The sequence below is a fragment of the Sinocyclocheilus rhinocerous genome, unplaced genomic scaffold, assembly GCF_001515625.1.
Source record: "Sinocyclocheilus rhinocerous isolate Xijiao unplaced genomic scaffold, SAMN03320098_v1.1 scaffold789, whole genome shotgun sequence".
Classification (NCBI taxonomy): domain Eukaryota; kingdom Metazoa; phylum Chordata; class Actinopteri; order Cypriniformes; family Cyprinidae; genus Sinocyclocheilus; species Sinocyclocheilus rhinocerous.
The window spans coordinates 3,000,263-3,020,737 of NW_015667306.1; the positions used below are offsets into that span (position 1 = coordinate 3,000,263).

Consider the following 20,475-nt stretch of genomic DNA (forward strand, 5'->3'; position numbering starts at 1 on the left):
TGAAATCGCATCATATGACCCCTTTAATTACAGGGGCTATAGCATTTCTGTGCTAAAGAAATGGCCAAATATTAAAGATTAAGTGGACATTTGAATTAGATGGTGTTTGGTCAATATTAAACAAGGATTAGATCGCACAGTAATGTGTAAAAACGATCGTCAGACCGTTGGCGCCCCCTACAGGCCTTTGTTGTAATGTGTACTGTACATTAGCTCTATTGTTTATAATTATGTATTTTAACAATTTTGTTCAATAAAACCATATGATTTCTTGCTTTTGATACTTTATTTGAACTAATTATTGCATCATTGCTATTTTATATGTATTTTAAGTCATTTTAAAGGCTGTTGTTCACTTGCATATATTTTTATTACCACTATTTTTTTTTTAATAATTATAGGGCACTATGAAATCAGTTTTTATTTCCAAATTCAGTTTTTTCCATTTTTCTATACTCCGTTTTAATGGTTAAATTAAATTTTATTAAAGGGGTCATATGATGCGATTTCATTTTTTCCTTTCTTTTTAGAGTGTTACAAGCTCTTGGTGCATAAAGAAGATCTGTAAAGTTGCAAAGACTAAAGTCTCAAATCCAAAGAGATATTCTTTATAAAAGTTAAGAGTTAGCCACACCTACCTAAAACGGCTCGTTCGAACACGCCCCCACATATCTACCACACTATGTGGGAAGATTTGCATAACACCGCCCAAATGTTCACGCAAAGATTAATCGAAATAAAAATAGTCGTTAGTGGCAGCCCTACAACAAACTCATCTACATCTAGGATGGCCTGAAGATGAGTAAATTTTCAGCAAATAGATTTTTTTTATTATTATTACATTTCTAAATTTGAAGACCTATTCCTCAAATGAAAGATGTGAAATAGATATGACAGTAATTTTATAATAATATTATTGTGTAAATCGATTATGTTTTAATGGTAATTGTGTATTTTTTTATTTTTTTTTGTCTGTGCTTTTTTTTCCCCTCAGCAAACAGCCTGATGAATGTTATTTTTGGAGGACAAATGGCTGCATTAAGAATGGCTGCACTTACAAGCATATACCAGAAAACAAAGGCATTGACCGAAATAAAGCCAAATCACACCCCTGATTCCCAGCACACCGACAGGGATTTAACCATCTCAATCTCTGTAATTAGTTGGATACAGTAAAAATTCACATGGATAAAACGTCAGCGTGGGGCTTTGGTGTTTGTTTGGTCATTCTTCTGAATATTTTATCATTTCTGTTTAAAAAATAGTCTTAATATCAGTCTGTACACAAAGTTGAAGAGAGTTTTAATTTTGGACAATGATGGCTGCATTTTAATCAATTTATTCTTTATTTTAGTTTATTTTTTTGTCCCACAGAATAATACATTCCTTCTTACCAAGTCAGTTATTGGTTTTAATGTTTTTCGAGACGGTGACGGTGAAGTTTTATATTAAGGCTGTCAAAAGTTTAATGTATGGTCACTGCAGATTTTTTTTACAGCTATTGGGAAAAAAATATGTGCCTTCTGACCCTATCTGAGGGTTTTAAACCATAAGTATTGTTACATTGAGAGGTTTTATTTGGACTTCTTATCTGCAGGTTTTAACCTGCTTCTGTAAAAGCTGAAATGCCACAAGTTAAAATAATTAAATTTGTCAATACTCCTGATGTACTCTGCCACTTCTGCTGTAGAGATGATCTGCAGTAGATCAGGAAAAAAAGTCCATGTAGTTGTAGTTGATATATCTGTAAAGCAATGCAAAATGACTCTGATACAATAAAAGGTGTCCTAAAAAATGGGGGGAAATCTTTGAATTTTTTTTTTTTTTTTACCCGTGTCATTATTTAAACGTTTATAATATGTAACCTAAATATCCTGGCTTGTTTATTACCAAAAAAAAATTCTCATTACTTAATTAAATAGTTTATAAAAACAAAAATTTATCCAGATGAATTAGACCCCTGAAACCCTTGTAATTAAAAGAGGAAACATTACTGATGAACGACAAGAAGTCGAACATCAAAACAGTAAAAGATGTAAAGTATTGGAGCATAACTAATTAGTGTTAATGAGTGGGCCAATCTGAGTATACTGGCTGTGCTATAAATGGATATTGATGCACATCATTTCTGTTCATGGGTCTCCCACTGAGTTCATCATGACTAGGATAAAACTAAATAAATTATTTAAAAAAAAGCCATTCACATTGTTAAACACAGATTAATAGTATTTTACAATAGATGTACCTTTTACATTTTTCACAGCCTTATGTCATTTGTTATTCAAATTGGAGGAATTTGTGACATGGCATTCATGAATTAAGAATTTGCCATTCACAATTATGAAGTTTACAAAACTGTCAGTGGTTTTAGTCTTCATGCTTGTAAATTTTTTGCAACAAAAAAGGTATTTTTCAAAAGAAAACAAAAGCAGCATTCTTTTCCCATTTCAAAAGCTTAAGTAAAATAATGTATTTGAACAAATTCAACAAATCTAATCCACATAATCTGAAAGTAGGAAACCGTGCCAGCGTCACTACGGTGCTTGAGTTCACTTCTCCGTTTTAAACTCTGCAAGCGGCAAATGTCACTCACACATTTTGAATTGCTTCATGTGATCCTGTCTGCTGGTTAATCAATAAATACAATTTACTTTATGGCATTTGTCCTTTTGACATTATATTGAAAAGAGTAAACATCTTAATACACCCCACACTTTAATTTTTATGTAACGTTTAGTGAGGAAAAAATAAAATGTGATATTGCTGAAATAGGACCTAAATAGAGCATCCCAGATGTATATGACTTTCTTTCTTCAGATGAACACCAACAAAGATTATTAGAAAAAGAATCCATCTGAGTCCATATAATGCAAGTTGACAGTCATCCAATAGTCTTCAAAAACTCACAAAGCAATCACAACTGTAATCCATACAACCCCAGTGAATGAATCAATGTCTTCTGAAGTGAAACGTGTGTGTGTGTGTGTGTGTGTGAGAAAAATACTAATATTTTAAACTAAAACAATCGCCTTTGGCCAGCTGTCAAACATGGCTTCATGCGTTTATGCTGGATGTAAATGAAGTGCACCAGAAGTTATTAGAAATGGCTACCATTGATAGCTGACAGGGAAAATCTGAAACATTCATATAGGTAATCCATCTCAGCCTTGCAGGGGATTTCCTGGAGTGGCTAAGACAAAACAACAGAGATTAAAAAGCAGCTTCTGAGTTCTAGCTGTATAAAGTCAATAAATGCAAAGGCCATGTTGCACAACTACACTCGAATGAAATTAAAGTAGGAAGAACTTACATTCACACCCAATTGTTCTTTGTATAATGTAGTCAGTTTATACTAGAGCTGTGTTTATTTTTTTAATCTATTATATTCAGAAATGTTCATAGCTCTGTAGATATGTGCACCTGGAACATGAGCATGTTTAGAGTCTTGATATCTGCAGCAGCTCTTCTTACATCTGAAGGTGAGGATCACATGCTTTGTTTCATACTTGTTTACATTGTGTTTTTGACTTGTGTACATGCTTTAACAATCCCATCTTTTCTTTTTTTAAGGGCTCTTGTTTCAAGGACCTGCTCAGCCTCTGGTGGTACAGCTGGGGGGTTCCATCATACTGCCCTGCTCTGTGGAAACCCCATTACCTGTGGAGGAGCTGGAGGTCGAATGGAAGAGGACTGATGAAGAGGCATTAGTGCACTTGGTTTCAGGATGGACAGGACAGACCTGAGGCTCAGCATCAGTCTTACAGGGATAGAGCACATTTTTTTTCTGATCAGATCTTTAAAGAAAACTTCTCAATCCTGTTGGAAAATATAACAGTTGCAGACACTGGTCTCTACAGATGTGTAGTTTACTCTTACCAGGATGTTGGAGAGATCTCGGTTACAATTCAACATGTGGGTAAGTGTTTATCTCATTGCAAATAATCTTTAAACACTTTTTTACTTTACTTTTTTTCCTGCTTGATTTTTTCCTGCTTTTGTTTGTAACAGAGCGTGTAGTTGTGACAGGAGAAGATCAAATTGTATTTGCACGTGTTGGTGAGGATGTTGTTCTAAACTGCATGGTGGACTCCCATATCCCTCCTCAACACTTTGACGAGGTCTCATGGAAGAAGGTGGACAAAAGTCCAGACATCATTCCTGTGTTGCTTTTCCAGAATGGGACGATATTTCCAGGATCGTCTCACAAGCGTTACAGAGACAGAGCAGAGTTCTTCAGAGAAGAAATTCCCAAAGGCAACTTCTCAATAAGACTAAAAAATGTCCAGACTGCTGACAAGGGAGAATACATGTGTGAAGTCCACACAGAGAAATCAGTGAACTCTGCAACTGTAGAAATTCAGCGGTTGGGTAAGTCATCTGAGACATACACTGTAACCTCTTTTTTGTTTGTTTGTTTTTTCTAATAAATCAATACTTTTGTTTAAAAGTGACAGTAAAGACATCTAAATTATTTTGATTACAAATAATTGTTATTTTTGTTTCTACAAAAATACTAAGCAGCACAACAGTGTTGCTATTGTTGACAAAAACTAATAAAAATACTTTTCAGTTATTTAAATAAAGCTAAAATAAAATGGAGATATTAGATGGAAAACTCAAAACACAAATGAAAAGTAAAAATGTTGCATTGACAACTAACTAAAAATAAGCAACATAAAATAATTACTAGAACTGAAATAAAGCTATAAACATGTTTTTAAACAAAGACGAATAGACAAAAGCACATAACAAAATTACTAAAACAAATCTGAAATATATAAATAAGATAATAATAATAAATGTTTCTAAAGCAGCAAATCAGCATATTAGTATGATTTCTGAAGCATCATGTGACACTGAAGACTGGAGTAATGATGCTGAAAATACAGCTTTGCATCACAAATTACATTTCGAAATATATTAAAACAGCAAACCATTACTTTAAGAATATTTCACAATATTACTGTTTATAGTGCATTCTGTAGCCTTTACTGTATAAATACAGTCTTGGTGAGCAGAAGACACTTCAAAAACATTTAAAAAAAAAATCTTACTGGCCACAAACTTTTGAGACATAGTGTAGATATGTATATCATTTATAAATCAATTTATGTATTTGCTTTGTGGAAACAATGATTTAGTTTTTTATCAAATGCTGTAATACATTTGTCTCAAATGGTTCTTTTTAACAGCTTAATGTAGGGATGTCTGCTCTGCACATCATCATACTGATGCTTTGCTTTACTTCCCTCTTGTTGACTTTTATATTAAAGGGGTCATATGATGCGATTTCAAGTTTTCCTTTCTCTTTGCAGTCACTATCTATATAAGCAGAAAAGGTAGGCTAGGAGTTATGGAGGTATGCTGTTAAGAGTTATATTTTTAATGTATTCCAAATGTAAAGTAATAGGATGTTTAATTGCCGTTCTTTTATTCTCAGACACCATGTATCTGATTGCACATGGTGTTTATGTTCTTCTGCAGATACTGGCACAAAACCCATGTACATAAATTATCTGCAGGCAGTCTGTCCCAACATCTGTTTGTCTATTGCATTTGTTCTGTGGGGTGTAATTGAAGGTAAGTGACTTGAACATTCCTAAGTCTGCATGTATCGTCAGTTTTTTTTTTTTAATCTTATAAGCCTGTTGATGTCTTGAAAGTGTTTTTTTTCATTGCTTTGTTCAGGGTCTGTTGTTGAGGTAACAATGTGTGCAACAATTAATCTGACGAGGATCATTTTATTATTTCTTATGGCCCCATATTTTAATTGGAACACAACAGTTTCTGGTATGTACATTTCATAACTATTATTTTATAATTGTGTATTATTAAGTGCTTTAAGGCACTGTGATAAATGCAAATATGAAATTTGAAAAGCTGACAATGTGTCATAAAACCAGTCATAAGGGTCAATTTTTCGAAATTGAGAATTATACATCATCTGAAAGCTGAATAAATAAGCTTTGCATTGATGTATGGTTTGTTAGGATAGGACAATATTTGGCTGAGATACAACTATTTGAAAATCTGGAATCTGAGGGCGCAGAAAAAAATCAAAACACTGAGAAAATCGCCTTTAAAGTTGTCCAAATGAAGTTCTTAGCAATGCATATTACTAATCAAAAATGTAGTTTTAATATATTTACAGTAGGAAATTTACAAACTATCTTCATGGAACATGATCTTTACTTAATATCCTAATGATTTTTGGCATAAAAGAAAAATCTATAATTTTGACCCATACAATGTATTTTTGGCTATTGCTACAAATATACCCCAGCAACTTAAGACTGGTTTTGTGGTCCAGGGTCGCATATATTACAATGGCTCGTAACAGACAAGTTAGAATCCGAGACAAATGGGCAAAGGTCAGGTAAATGGAGAACAGCAAATTAGAAATGCAAGACACAGATACAATTAGACTCCAATACACTCTAAACACAATAATTCACCAATCTCTATGATACGAAACTCTACATGAAACGAACGAATCGACGAATACATTAACACAAAGGTAATGAGTTAACAAACAAACGCGAATTGACAGGAAGAACGAATTTGGCAAATGGTACAAAGATGGCCAAGGTTGAGCGTTTGGGACATTCCTTATAACTGGCCGGGTCAGGTGAGAGAGTGGACCAATAGCCACCTCCAATGAATAAGAACATGCCCACCTGTAACACAACATGCACATTCACAGATACAATATACACACAAGAGGGCAGTATTATGGAAGAATATTTGTAGTATAACATGAATGAACATATGAAATCAACTTGTAACAGTTTATTTGTCATCTTCCCTTCCATTTATTTTATATTACCTTAAGATTCTGGAGTATACTAATGGTAAGCTGGTATCAAATGTCAGCAAACTCAGTTGCCCTGTTTATTCTCAAAGAAAAAAAGTGATTGGCATGCTGTAACATTTATGTAATTGTTTTTTTTTTCAGCCTTCACTTACTTTCAGATTATAAATTCTGATTGTATAGTATGGGTTACCAGGCATTCTAACCTGAGTATTGAAATGTGTCTTTGATCACAGAGCGTTTTGGTTGGATTTTTGTCACAGTTCTTCTCCATGTCTTGACTGCAACTGTTTCTGAGCGATTTTCCAGAGGAGTTCCTGGTAACAAAATACACTGAAAGTAAAAAAAAAAAATTTTTTTCTGCCAAAATAATTTATAATAGATTTAATATAGGCCTAACAGGGCTAAATATGAATGTATATGCTTAAAAACCTATTTATTTATTTATTTGTTTGATTATTTGTCAAAAATCTAAGTATATATATATATATATATATTTGTTTTGCAGATGCTGTGTACAATACTTTCTTCATGTTTGGGGGAGCAGGTTTGCCAGTGATCAACTCTGTTTCTCTTGTAACAGAATTAATACTGCAAGTGTGTAGGTGTCAATGCCTAAACAAAAATGTCTGATTTGGAGAGGTCATTTGTTTTTTTTATTTTTTTAACTAATAATTTCTTCTCTTCTATCCTTCCGTTGATAAGATAAGGGGGAGAGAACAGTGGATGATCTGCGTGTATTAGTGCTGCCGTTTGAAAGCATTATGGCTGGTGTGTGGCTGATTTTGCAGATCCATGAATACTGAGTTTCTGTGGTACATTATGCTTCTCATGTATGAGAGTCCTTATTGATATTAACTGTCATATCTTCATATATGAATTACAGGGGTAATGGCATGGGGAGAGTAAGTTGACTTCTTTTTCCAATTTTTAACTACACATTTTGAAGTCAGCAGTATATGATAACCCAGTAATGGTATTGTTTTGTAGATTGTCCATTTACCATACTATTTCATTGTATTGATTTATGTCTTGTGTATTGCTTAATTGCTGTACTGTTTTAACTAATTGTCTTTCAGTGTACAGAAGGAGCTGTATGCACTAAGGGACTTTGTGGCACAGTTCATATCACAGGTAACTTTATTTTAGAGTAGTGTCTAAATGCATTCCATTCCTACATTTTATTGCAATGCTGTATAATGACTTATAACCCATATTTGGTTCTGATGCCAGAATATACTAGTCAAAAAATCCTCAATGGAAAACGTATTGTATATTGCTCCAAACCTTTATCCTATAAATCCTAAAATAACGGTGTGTTTAAAATTACAGCAAGGAGAGATTGATGAATCAGATAATTTGTCAGAGATTTGTCTTTCTGTGATCCAAAGATGTCAGCCAGAGGCAGCGCCATTCCTGGAAGAGAGAGAACTTAGGAGGTTTAAAGTGTCTTAAACAACTTACCATGTAGGATGAGCTAATGTTACCCTACCCATGCTAACTTTATTTAATTGATTTCAATTGAAAATTCAAGAATTATTGTACAATTAAATGCTTCAATGCTTTTCATACTTCGGCTAATGAATTTAAATATAAAATTGTATATAGTGAAAAGAAACTGCTTATATTCTTAATTTTTCTGTTCCCACTTTCAATAATACTATAAACAATAACTTGATTGTTATTGTTTATAATAATAACCTGACTGTATGGTTTTCTTTAAAATATGTTTCACATTAGATTCACATAGCTAATTCAATAACTTTTTTTTTTTTTAAATGTCTGGAAACATGCAAAATGTCTCTATATTAAAGATGTATCAGTCTGCCCTACCTCCTGATATGCTACTCCAGCTAAAAAAAGAAACACAAAACCAATTGGCAGCATCATGACACTGCTGAGCTGTTGATTGGCTGAGGATCTGTGTGTGTGTGGAGAGAGTGCACTGTATGTGTGTCCTGTATAAAGCACACTGCTCTGCAGCATTTCTAAACTGGTGCAGTGCCGGTTCATCTCCACTAATGGTGTGCAGAACAAGGGGGACTTAAAGAGAAAAACTTCTCCAACCAACAAAACATCAACATCATTTGAAAACCAAACAAAAAGCAACAAAACAAAAAAAAATCCTGCATCATGAGCTTTGACCCTTTCATCTCCTCCTCCCTCTCCCGGCGATGGGAAGATTCCCCCTCCAGCAGAACCACCTACCGGCTCTCCCGAGGGCCCCTGTCGTCCTCCAGGTGGTCGACGCGTTTGGAGCCGCTGCAGCGCTGGGAGCAGAGCGACCTGAGTCAGGCGAGCATAGAAAATGCAGAGCTGCTGGAGCTGCGGACCCAAGAGCGAGAGCAGCTGGTGGGTCTGAACAACCGCTTCGCATCCTACATCGAGAAGGTGCGACACCTTGAGCAACAAAACCGGGTGCTGCTCCTACAGCTGGAGGGCCTGCGGCGCAGGCAGAGTCAGCCATCCCGTGTGCAGCAGCTCTACCTCCAGGAGGTACGGGGCCTCAGGGAGCAGCTGCACCAAGAGGCCCAGAATAAAGCACGCATGGAGGCGCAGAGGGAGAAATTGCGGGAGGCGCATGCACAGCTGCACGAGCGCTGGGAGGAAGAGACGCGGCGGCGTAGCCGGGCAGAGACAGAGGTGCAGAGGTTGAGGGAGGAGGCGGGTCAGATCGCTCTGTGCAGCTGTGATGCCGAGGCCAGCGTGGTCTCCCTGGCGCAGGAGTTGGCCTTCTTGAAGCAAGTGTTTGCAGAGGAGCAGGAGGGGTTGAGGGTCCAGCTACAGGTTGCCAGCCTCAGCGTGGAGCTGGACACAAGTAGACCGGACCTGTCGGCCGCTCTGAGAGAGATCCGAGCGCAGTATGAGAGCCTGGCTGGACGCAACATGCAGACCACCGAAGCCTGGTTCCGGGGGAAGGTGGTGAGCGTAGTGGAGCTGACAGATAAGCAGGAGGAGGCTGTGCACTTGGTACGTGAGGAGACCGCTGAGTATCGACGGCTGCTGCAGTCCCGTTTGGCTGAGGTCGAGACACTGAGAAATGTCATCGATTCTCTGACTGCACAACTAGGGGAGCTAGAGGAGACGCAGGACACTGAGGTCACCAAGTACCAGGTATAGATCACCAGCAGCAATCAATCCAAATATAATTGCACCACGTACGCAATACGACCACACAAATGTCTCAGTGGAGACACTCTTAGAAGTGAGGCCATTATGCTCTTGACTGCAGAAACATTCTGTATAAAAGAGAAGAATAATGACATGGAAAATAACCGGAACAATCTTTATTTGTGTCGATGGGCATAATACACATATAAAATGTCCAAAAATTGTACCTTTATGGGTACAACAGCTTGCTACTGGGGCCATAGTCTTAAGCAAACAACGTTGTACCTCATCTACCCCTAAATTGTGCATAATTGTACCTAAGAGTAGTAATATGTAAAGTACAACTGTCAACCTTTTAGGGGTAGATGAGGTACAAAAATTGGAACTGCCACAGTGACAAGCTGGTGTTAGCCCCTAAAGGTACAATTCTCTGACTTTTCTCTGCTTCAAGTCTTTGTTTCCTTATTTGTTGAGGACAAAGACTTGACACAAAGACTGTAAATTTGCTTTTACCATGACAAGTCAGTGTGCTGACCTTTACTGTTCTAGAGTCTCAGCATTGATGGAAAAATGTTTCTGCTGTGCTTTTGGCATTGTAAGGTCCAAGTGATACCAAAGTTGCAGAAATGTTACTGATGCGGACTCATTCCATCAGTGCTGAGTCATGACTGACAAACTGAGTAGGACAGATGAGACTGACTCTAGAGGGAAAGGTAGTGCTGACTACAATCTTTACGATCTATGAAGTTCTGCTCTACTACTCTGTATCTCTGGCACAAAAACAGTGTGTAGGAACACTGAAGCATATCAGCATTAATTTATGCTTTGAAATTTTCTTTGAACAACTTCTAGGGGAGGATAAGTGACCTAGAGAGGGACATCGCTGATGCGAAAGAGGAAATGTCACGGTATTTGCGGGAGTATCAAGATCTGCTTAACGTGAAGATGGCTTTGGATGTTGAGATTGCAGCTTACAGGTAATATACTTGACAGTATGACACTTGCAGTTTCTTTAATCAAGAGAGAGATCCGAGCGCAGTATGAGAGCCTGGCTGGACGCAACATGCAGACCGCCGAAGCCTGGTTCCGGGGGAAGGTGGTGAGCGTAGTGGAGCTGACCACCACTACGCTGTTCAAGCAGGAGGAGGCTGTGCACTTGGTACGTGAGGAGACCGCTGAGTATCGACGGCTGCTGCAGTCCCGTTTGGCTGAGGTCGAGACACTGAGAAATGTCATCGATTCTCTGAATGCACAACTAGGGGAGCTAGAGGAGACGCAGGACACTGAGGTCACCAAGTACCAGGTATAGATCACCAGCAGCAATCAATCCAAATATAATTGCACCACGTACGCAATACGACCACACAAATGTCTCAGTGGAGACACTCTTAGAAGTGAGGCCATTATGCTCTTGACTGCAGAAACATTCTGTATAAAAGAGAAGAATAATGACATGGAAAATAACCGGAACAATCTTTATTTGTGTCGATGGGCATAATACACATATAAAATGTCCAAAAATTGTACCTTTATGGGTACAACAGCTTGCTACTGGGGCCATAGTCTTAAGCAAACAACGTTGTACCTCATCTACCCCTAAATTGTGCATAATTGTACCTAAGAGTAGTAATATGTAAAGTACAACTGTCAACCTTTTAGGGGTAGATGAGGTACAAAAATTGGAACTGCCACAGTGACAAGCTGGTGTTAGCCCCTAAAGGTACAATTCTCTGACTTTTCTCTGCTTCAAGTCTTTGTTTCCTTATTTGTTGAGGACAAAGACTTGACACAAAGACTGTAAATTTGCTTTTACCATGACAAGTCAGTGTGCTGACCTTTACTGTTCTAGAGTCTCAGCATTGATGGAAAAATGTTTCTGCTGTGCTTTTGGCATTGTAAGGTCCAAGTGATACCAAAGTTGCAGAAATGTTACTGATGCGGACTCATTCCATCAGTGCTGAGTCATGACTGACAAACTGAGTAGGACAGATGAGACTGACTCTAGAGGGAAAGGTAGTGCTGACTACAATCTTTACGATCTATGAAGTTCTGCTCTACTACTCTGTATCTCTGGCACAAAAACAGTGTGTAGGAACACTGAAGCATATCAGCATTAATTTATGCTTTGAAATTTTCTTTGAACAACTTCTAGGGGAGGATAAGTGACCTAGAGAGGGACATCGCTGATGCGAAAGAGGAAATGTCACGGTATTTGCGGGAGTATCAAGATCTGCTTAACGTGAAGATGGCTTTGGATGTTGAGATTGCAGCTTACAGGTAATATACTTGACAGTATGACACTTGCAGTTTCTTTAATCAATTTAACTTAAAACCATTCTTGTGCATTCAAAAAGAATGTTAGATCATAAATGAGTATTGATTTGATGCGGTTTGTTTTGAACTTAACTTTATTTTTGTCTTTACAGGAAACTCCTGGAGGGAGAAGAAATTCGATTTACGTATTCCACCCTACCAGCCCTGGCCTAAACCCCTAAAACACAAAACCCTAGTAACTCACATTCATCAAATTCATATTTTGAATACTGTTGAGTCAGACCCACATTAACATCCTAAAATACTAACAAATACATCACCTTCCCAAACACTGAGATGCACATAAATCTACTTTTTTCCCCAAAAAAACCCTACTAACCTGGACCCACCATTTAAGACCCTCGTCGCCAAATCCATATCCATAACCTTTACATTTACTTTCGATCCTAGTTCTTTAGTTAATTACACCCAAATTCCACCATCTAACCATGAAACTAAACCGCAACATATCATCGCTTTAAAGTCAGACGAGCCCTTGTGTCACACAAGAGGTACACATAATGAGGTCCCCCTTCTTCTTTACACTTGAAAATGGACAAATGACCGCCTTGGAGACATCGCTAAGGGCAGCACTCACTCAGCCAGAGCTCAGTGTCATGTTGGCAGATTCTAATGGAGGACCTTAGATGGTTTAACTTAAAGAATACTATATTGTTCTGCAAATAATAGTTTTCACTAAATATTCATTTTTATGTTTCCCAGCACCCATTGAAAATCAGATTAGCCAATGATCCCTTATATGCAAACTTAACCAATTGTTTGTTGAGGTGAATCGTTGTTCAGTCTCAACTCACTTTGGGTGCTAGAATAATGGACTAAAGCCAATTTGTTAATTCGACATTAGACCAAGAATCAGTCAACAGGACACTGTCCACCATCCCTGGCTCTTTAGATTACATGTAGTTAGTGTAACAGTTAAGTTTTAGCTATGTTAAGTTAGAATGTGTTCATTTTAGCAAATGTTGTAGTAATATTTCATTTGCTATATGTCTGTGTTCCGCTTCTCATATGTTTGTTTGGTTGAGAATATTTGATTCTTTTGCTTTAGCATTTACAGTGTTTGACTTGATAATAGCATGACTGAAAATCAAGAGTAGAAATAAAAGCTCTAGAACTGGAGTTTTCAGACTTGTGGTTAAAATACAACATGCTTTCATCTGCTTTTGTTGTGTCATCTAAGTTAAAATGTATGTCAATTATCAGTAATTTGGAAATGAACAAGAAACCGAGGCTGTTTATCACGACAGTCTCTGAACTGAATGGTGCTGTATGTTTGCACCTAAAATACATGCTGAATAAAGCAACAGTACCTCTTCTGGAGCACATCTCTGGTGTGTGTTTGTGTGCAAGACATGCAGTGAGGTCCAGATATCCAAAGATTGCCCATTAAAACCTCTGGAACATTTTCACATTAAGATGGAAAAAATGGATAAGCAGGTTTATGATGAATGACTCAAACCTGATTCTATTAGTTAACAATAACAATGTGATCAGTGTAGCCCAATTCCTGAACAATTGACTCTTTTGAGTTGGTTCTTTTTAGTGAACAAAACCCTCATGTATCAGTCAGACACATTAATGATTCAGTCTGAGTTACCTTACTGAACTTACGTTTTGTCATGCCCAATTCGGGAAAAAATGAATAAAATAAATTACAAAATAAATAAACAATAATAAATAACTGCAAATTGTTGTCCCTGTGAAGCCCATTTCAGCCACACACACACACACACATTATGACTTTTATGTCATAATTATAATTTACCTAAGCTTTTTTTTTTTTTATGTGGCAGAAATGTGCTTCCACAGAGACAACAACCATGTATACCGGCTGTTCATATGACTGGCTTTTTATGTAAATATATTATATTATGTCAGCGGTGTTTTATCAAAAAGGAATACGTTACCAAATTGTTGTTTGTTTAGTATTTTTAACCAACCGATGCTTACCTTATTACCTCGGTTATGCCGCCTCTAGACCGCTTTTTAGATTTTTTTTTCAAATATTTCTTCCGACGCAGGCTAGAACGGTTAATGGAACCGTTAAGGAGCCGAAATCGTTCAAATAAATCATAATCATAACAGTAAAGTTAATTTCCTAATTCCCATCCCTTGTTCGCAGTTCTGCTTCCTTCCGGCGCGCGGCAGTAGAGAGCGCTTTGCGTTCAGCTCAGTCTTGACTGTGGATCGAGTAAAACAAACAGCTTCCGTGGTTAAAGTTCAAGAACATGGCGGCCTAGTGAAGATGCTCAATGTTATGTAGCCATGCTGGAATCTGTTACTATATAATACTATACTATATTCCTTAATTCCTTTAGGGTTTGACTGTATGTTCTGCATAGACGCTTAAGGTTAATCATAATAAGATTTAATCTTCAACATGTTGCGGGCTTTATCGAGGTGTCATGCTCCTGTCGTCCGTCTTCTCTCTCCTCGTACTGCTGTTTTGGTCGAAACTGTCAGGGGAAGAAAATCTCGCACAGACCCCATAGCGAAGTCAAAATTGGGACGGATCAAGACTCCCCCTCCCGTAGATCCAGTAGAAATGGTTGTACTAAAGGAGCGTTACACTGAATACAATCTGATATTAAGAGCCCTGCGGTAAGACTGCATGACATTGAACCATTTCCTGACTGATTATGATGTCTAGTCACCAGTGAATACATCTGGTTTTCTGATTACCAAGCTCACACTATTTATTATAACAGTTGAGACTTAAGCCACTTGAGTTTGAAACTGACATAATCTCAACTGATATATCTGAACATTTTATGCATGTAGACTTGAGTTCAAGGAGCAGATGTTGAGGAAGAAATATGAAGAGGAGGTTGGTTCCGTGGCAGAGGAGAGAACTAAAAGGGAGGCAGAAGAGCATCGGTCACTGATAGCCTTGAATGATGCTGAAAACCTCAGAATGTGTAAAATAAGGTGAGTCATTTAGAGGTGAGATACGTGAGGGGCATTTTGTGAGAAGGTTCTAGCTGCATCCAAAATAGTGAGCTGAAAACACTGTGAACAGAGTAATATGTCTGAATTCACAGTATTCATAAAACAGTAGACAAAAAGTCCTTGGATGACCTACAATATCTGGCGAGAACGGCACTTGATTATCCCATGAGGCTGCAAAAGATTTGTGCATGGCAGTTAAAGGGATAGTTCACCCATACATGAACATTTGCAGTTAATTTACTCCCCCTTTAGGGGCTCTGATGACATTCCCTAATTGGCTTTTTTGTTTTAGGGGGTGTAACTTGTAGTGATGTGATTTATGGTGGTGAGGGATGCAGTCAGATATACTTGCTTTTCGTTGCTGTTTGAAATGAATGTGTACCATCTGGTCTTCAAGAGCGCAACGCATGCAGAAGGAGGCTGAGGCCGCTGAGCTGAAGAAGAGAGAAGCAGCCATCTTACGCCAGCAAGAGCTGGAGAGCTACATTAAAGAGAAAGAAAGACAAATTCTTCTACTACAGGTGAGTGCCTTTACAGAAATTTTGTTCAAATTTAAACGATGTATGAGTAGTGCCGTCATGTTTTGTGTTGCAGTATTTTTATTTGATTAATTTACAAACTGAAGATATTTTATACATTTCTGAAAAGGATGACATGCTTTATTCGTGTTATTATATTTGATTAAATAGGTTTTTTTGGGTTTCATGATTTAATCTCTCTCTCACCCTGCATTCATCTGTTTTTCAGGAAGAGGCAAAGGACTTCATCACACCGGACAATCTAGATCAGCGTATTGAAGAGGCTCTTGACAACCCGAAAAACTACAACTTTGCCATTGATAAAGAAGGACGTGTTGTCAAACGGACTGCATTTCAGCAATAAGGACTTCAAAAACCAAAATACCTACAATGTACATAAAATATATACTGTCAGTGTCATCGTTTAAACTGTATGGACAAAAAAAAATGTTTTTCTCAAAACTGATCCATATGAGTGCTTTCTGACCCTCTGCAAGTATTATGAGAGAGTCATTGGAAGTAGTGAGTGATATGTGAGGAACTCAAAATGTCTCAAATATACTAAAGTCTCTTAGGACTGTCTTCTTAAGATGGTCTTCACTAGTCAAAATAGTTAATACAGTAAAAGCACCAACTAATGTCATGACACCTAAAAATGGCAAAAAATGGCCAATAAGTGTGTGCTGAATTAATTCTAATTACCTTAAATGTAGAATAATTGAAGTGCCACTAAATGTAGCCATAACACTTAAACATTATACATGCTAGCAAGAGAGTGTTTTTAGTTTGTTCATGAGGTTAAAGGGTTAGTTCACCCAAAAATGAAAATTCTGTCATTAATTACTCACCCTCATGTCGTTTCAAACCCGTAAGACCTTCGTTCATCTTCGGAGCACAAATTAGATTACGAGAATACTTTTTGTGCGCAAAAGAAAAAAAAAATGCTTTATTCAACAATTCGTTGTCTCCGCATCACCCTGGTGCCATTTTGGAGAGTATCAGCTGGACGTAAACAGCGTATGCTGTTCTGTGTCAGCTGTGTCACGCCGGATCGGTTTCCTACGTTGTGATTTGATCTGAACGGAAACGGCGTATCCATGTGACGCAGCTGACACAGAACAGCATACGTTGTTTATTTCCCGTGGGTTTTTATTTTTATTTTTTTTAAATATTCACAATCCTTGTGTCGCATGTCACAATAGCAACAGCTACTATACATTCAGATTGAATAATGCACTTTTTTAAAAATAGGTTATTAATATGAATACTGAAGATCATTTATTTTTATCCATAAAATGATTGAATAATAGATCCATGAATTGTATTTAAACTTACATTCTTGCCTCATCTTACATTGCCTGGGAAATAGATGCTCAATTCAGATCTGCATATCATGCTACTCTAAAAATATAATGATATAGTATACTACTCTTTATATAACGATATGGTAAAAAAGTAGTATGCTAGTATGCGGTTCTATATCAGCAAAGAGTTTCAAATTCAGCAAGAGTTTGACGTCAAATTAATTAAAGATATTTAATAATTCAATTACATTTATTACACTATCACTTAATCATATCTACATAATATTTCTGATTAGTAAGGTTTTAGTTGTCACACTAGACAAAAATGTACGAATTGCGTGGCTTGTCAGATGGAGTCTCCCACAGGGTTGCCAGGTGTGTGTAACAAAACCAACAAGCCCAATGACTATCCAAATATCAAAACTCAGCATATGCCACTCTCATACCTAAAATACGTATTTTACAGTCACTAGTATGTGTAATGCACAAATTCAACTTTAAAATCACTAGTAGTAATCATAAATAATCTGTTTTCATATAATAAAGACATTGCATCAAAGAAATGACATTATGTCTAAGGTAAAGAAAAAACTCATGGCAGAGTTGGTAGAATGGAAAATATTTCAAAATACTAATTTCAGTCGATAATCTATGCAATATGCAAACCTCTTTAAACGCGGGGGAAAAAATCAACATACAGTTACTCAATTCACGGGATAGCCGCGAACTTGGCAACCCTGAGCTCCTCAGACATGACCATACATGCGCAGACGCGTTGGCCAACTACTGCTTCCGGTACAGTCACCGACCCTACCGAAGACGAGCCGAGGACTGGACAGGCGCGCCTCGACAAGCATATGTGAAGAACATTTTAACCACATATTCATATTTAAAGAAGATTTTATATACATTTTCACAGGAACCTTTGCTAATATATAATGTGTTTGACACAGTGATGTCCTGCTTCCATCGGGATTGGATGTTTTCTACGATACATCTGATCTGATGCAACATGGCAACATCACATGTTAATAGATGTCTCATAAGGACAATCACGAGATGTCTCCGGGACAGCAGTCGGCAGCCAAATGTGAGGACAGTAAGGCCTTTAGGACACTTTTCTAACTCCTCTTCAGGTAAAGAGGAACATGAAGCAGGAGCTGTAACAGTTTCACGCCGGAGTTCAGGAGGCGGCGGTCCCAGCGCTCGCCTGGCAGCCGCGTTTGGACTGGGACTCGGAGCAGCAGCATTGTATTCATTAAGAGACGAGGACAATACAGATGCCCTACAGAGGACAGTCGCGGTCAGGCGTTTGCTAATTGACAGTTTACTACCGACAGTGCAATGTGCCTCTCCGTTTAAACCTGACAGCCCGCGGTACAAGTATAATTTCATCGCGGATGTGGTTGAGAAGTCCACACCTGCTGTAGTCTACATCGAGATCGTTGGGCGGTGAGTCTGTCAAAAATGCAACGAAACTGTTCTAGTCCTGCTGAAAACATCTTAAACTAGCTTAAAACGAGTCTCTGAGCTGGTTTAAACGAGTCTTACATTCTGGTCAAGCTGCTGACAAACCCTTCTTATAAACTAGCCACCCTGACTAGACTTGGAGGCCAGCAAACCAGTTTAGGCTTGTTTAAGTTGTTTTTCTCAGCAGGGACTTTTTCATTCTTTGTGAATTGGTTGTATCTGACATCTAGGTGTTTAGTTTCAGTTCTGCTGGGTATTGTGACTAATACTATATGCTGTGTTTTTCAGACACCCCTTTTCTGGCCGTGAGGTGCCCATCTCGAATGGCTCTGGCTTCATCATAAGTAGCGATGGCCTGATAGTGACCAATGCCCATGTGGTCGCCAACAAGCGTGGCGTTCGTGTTAAACTGACCAATGGAGAGACTTACAACGCCACGGTCCAGGATGTCGACCAGGCTGCAGACATCGCTACCATCAAAATCAGTGCTAAGGTACCAGTGGTGCTTTAATGTACTACTGTTTAGAAGTTTGGGGTGATGTATATTTAGAATTTGAAAGACGTAAATATTAAGCAGGGATGCATTAAATTTATCACAAGTGACAGTAAAGACACTTACAACGTAACAAAAGATTTCTGTCTCAAATAAATGTTGTTCTTTTCACTTTCTATTCATCAAATAATCCTGAAAAAAAGTGTGTCATGGTTTACACAAAAATTCTATGCAGCAAAAACTGTTTTCAACATGGATAATAAAAATAAATGTTTCTTTAGCACCAAATTAGTATATTAAAGGGGTCATATGATGCGATTTCAAGTTTTCCTTTCTCTTTGGAGTGTTACAAGTTGATTGTGCATAGATAAGATCCCTGAAGTTGCAAAGACTAAAGTCTCAAAACCAACCAAATATTCTTTATCAAAGTTAAGACTCTGCCACGCCCCCCTAAAACGGCTCATTCTAACACGCCCCCACATATCTACCCCACTATGTGGAAATATTTGCATAATGCACCCAAATGTGCACGCAAAGAAAGAAGGCATGGTTTCAGTAACCGCAGTTAGTGTTGAAACAGCCATGTCAGGGAGACGCTGTGTGTTTCAGTGCGAAAGCAAAAGCACTTTATTTGGATCACTTACAACAGAACAGCAATGCATTTTATGGACGACCGTTTCATGAACCTAGGAGAGGAGGTAATTCTGACTTTACTATGACAATCTGGCGCTTCTGAATCAGCTACTGTAAGTATGTTTTGCTATTAGTTTAAGTATTTGCTATTGACTGTTCAAATGCAGAGTTTTGCGCATCGTGTGTGTGTGTGTGTGACGAGTGCTTGCGGTGTTCGGCCAATCACAATGCATTGGGTCAGCTGGCCAATCAGAGCAGTCTGCTCTGATTGGCCAATCACAATGCACTGGGTCAGTTGGCCAATCAGAGCAGACTGCGCTTGTCAAAGGAGGGGGCTTTGTAGAAAACGAAGCGTTTGAGAGAGGCGGGGCATAGAGGACCTACAATAATGTACAGTATTTGAAAAATAATGTGTTTTTTGAACATTAAAGCATGTCAAAATATTCTGTTACACCAAATACACAAAATAATGATCTTTAAAAAAGCATCATATGACCCCTTTAAATTATTTCTGAAGGATCATGTGACACTGAAGACTGGAGTAGACTGGCTGCTGAAAATTCAGCTTTGCTTTCACAGGAATAAATAACATTTTAACATTTATTAATATAGAAAACATAGATATAACTGCTTGTTTTCTTCTCTATTCTTTTTGTATTCTATCTATTTGTTTTCTTTTTATTTATTATACAATTAATAAAAAGCAAAAAAAATGCCTCTAACACTAGCTTGCTCTATTCTTTTTCTATTTTATCTGTTTTCTTTTTATTTATATAATTAAAGAAAAAACTTGCTACATGCATTAAGTTAGGCTAACTTTTCATAGCACTTGCATATCATTGCTCTTTTGTT

The 20,475-nt window shown here is 37.7% G+C and overlaps 4 protein-coding genes and 1 pseudogene across 6 annotated transcripts in view; all 5 read left to right on the forward strand.

The window, feature by feature from the left end:
• The window catches only part of LOC107733685 (uncharacterized), an 11,361-nt gene extending 9,572 nt beyond the window's left edge, over nucleotides 1-1,789 (forward strand). The window contains exon 18 of the mRNA XM_016545417.1: nucleotides 995-1,789. Coding sequence (XP_016400903.1) covers nucleotides 995-1,115 — 121 coding nt within the window. The 3' untranslated portion in view covers nucleotides 1,116-1,789. The remainder of the gene's footprint in view (nucleotides 1-994) is intronic.
• Nucleotides 1-12,558, forward strand: part of LOC107733690 (neurofilament light polypeptide-like) — an 18,011-nt gene extending 5,453 nt beyond the window's left edge. The window contains exons 1-4 of one of the 3 annotated variants that reach the window (XM_016545422.1): nucleotides 8,867-9,769; nucleotides 11,070-11,225; nucleotides 12,075-12,199; nucleotides 12,349-12,558. In XM_016545422.1, the coding sequence (XP_016400908.1) occupies nucleotides 8,945-9,769; nucleotides 11,070-11,225; nucleotides 12,075-12,199; nucleotides 12,349-12,409 (1,167 nt within the window). In that variant the 5' untranslated portion in view covers nucleotides 8,867-8,944 and the 3' untranslated portion in view covers nucleotides 12,410-12,558. Of the gene's footprint in view, nucleotides 1-8,794; nucleotides 9,926-10,774; nucleotides 10,900-11,063; nucleotides 11,226-12,074; nucleotides 12,200-12,348 lie in introns of those variants that run through there. The other 2 variants (XM_016545423.1, XM_016545424.1) reach the window with 2 other exon arrangements.
• LOC107733681 (butyrophilin subfamily 2 member A2-like) lies at nucleotides 3,428-7,092 on the forward strand (annotated as a pseudogene).
• Nucleotides 12,559-14,451: 1,893 nt separating the features above from the next.
• On the forward strand, nucleotides 14,452-16,351 carry LOC107733693 (28S ribosomal protein S26, mitochondrial-like). The gene is made up of 4 exons (XM_016545429.1): nucleotides 14,452-14,857; nucleotides 15,038-15,184; nucleotides 15,603-15,726; nucleotides 15,953-16,351. The coding sequence occupies exons 1-4, from the start codon at nucleotides 14,637-14,639 to the stop codon at nucleotides 16,085-16,087; spliced, it is 627 nt and encodes a 208-aa protein (XP_016400915.1). The 5' UTR covers nucleotides 14,452-14,636; the 3' UTR covers nucleotides 16,088-16,351.
• A 1,450-nt stretch (nucleotides 16,352-17,801) lies between these two features.
• Nucleotides 17,802-20,475, forward strand: part of LOC107733689 (serine protease HTRA2, mitochondrial) — a 6,438-nt gene continuing 3,764 nt past the window's right edge. The window contains exons 1-3 of the mRNA XM_016545420.1: nucleotides 17,802-17,886; nucleotides 17,981-18,479; nucleotides 18,786-18,990. Coding sequence (XP_016400906.1) covers nucleotides 18,040-18,479; nucleotides 18,786-18,990 — 645 coding nt within the window. The 5' untranslated portion in view covers nucleotides 17,802-17,886; nucleotides 17,981-18,039. The remainder of the gene's footprint in view (nucleotides 17,887-17,980; nucleotides 18,480-18,785; nucleotides 18,991-20,475) is intronic.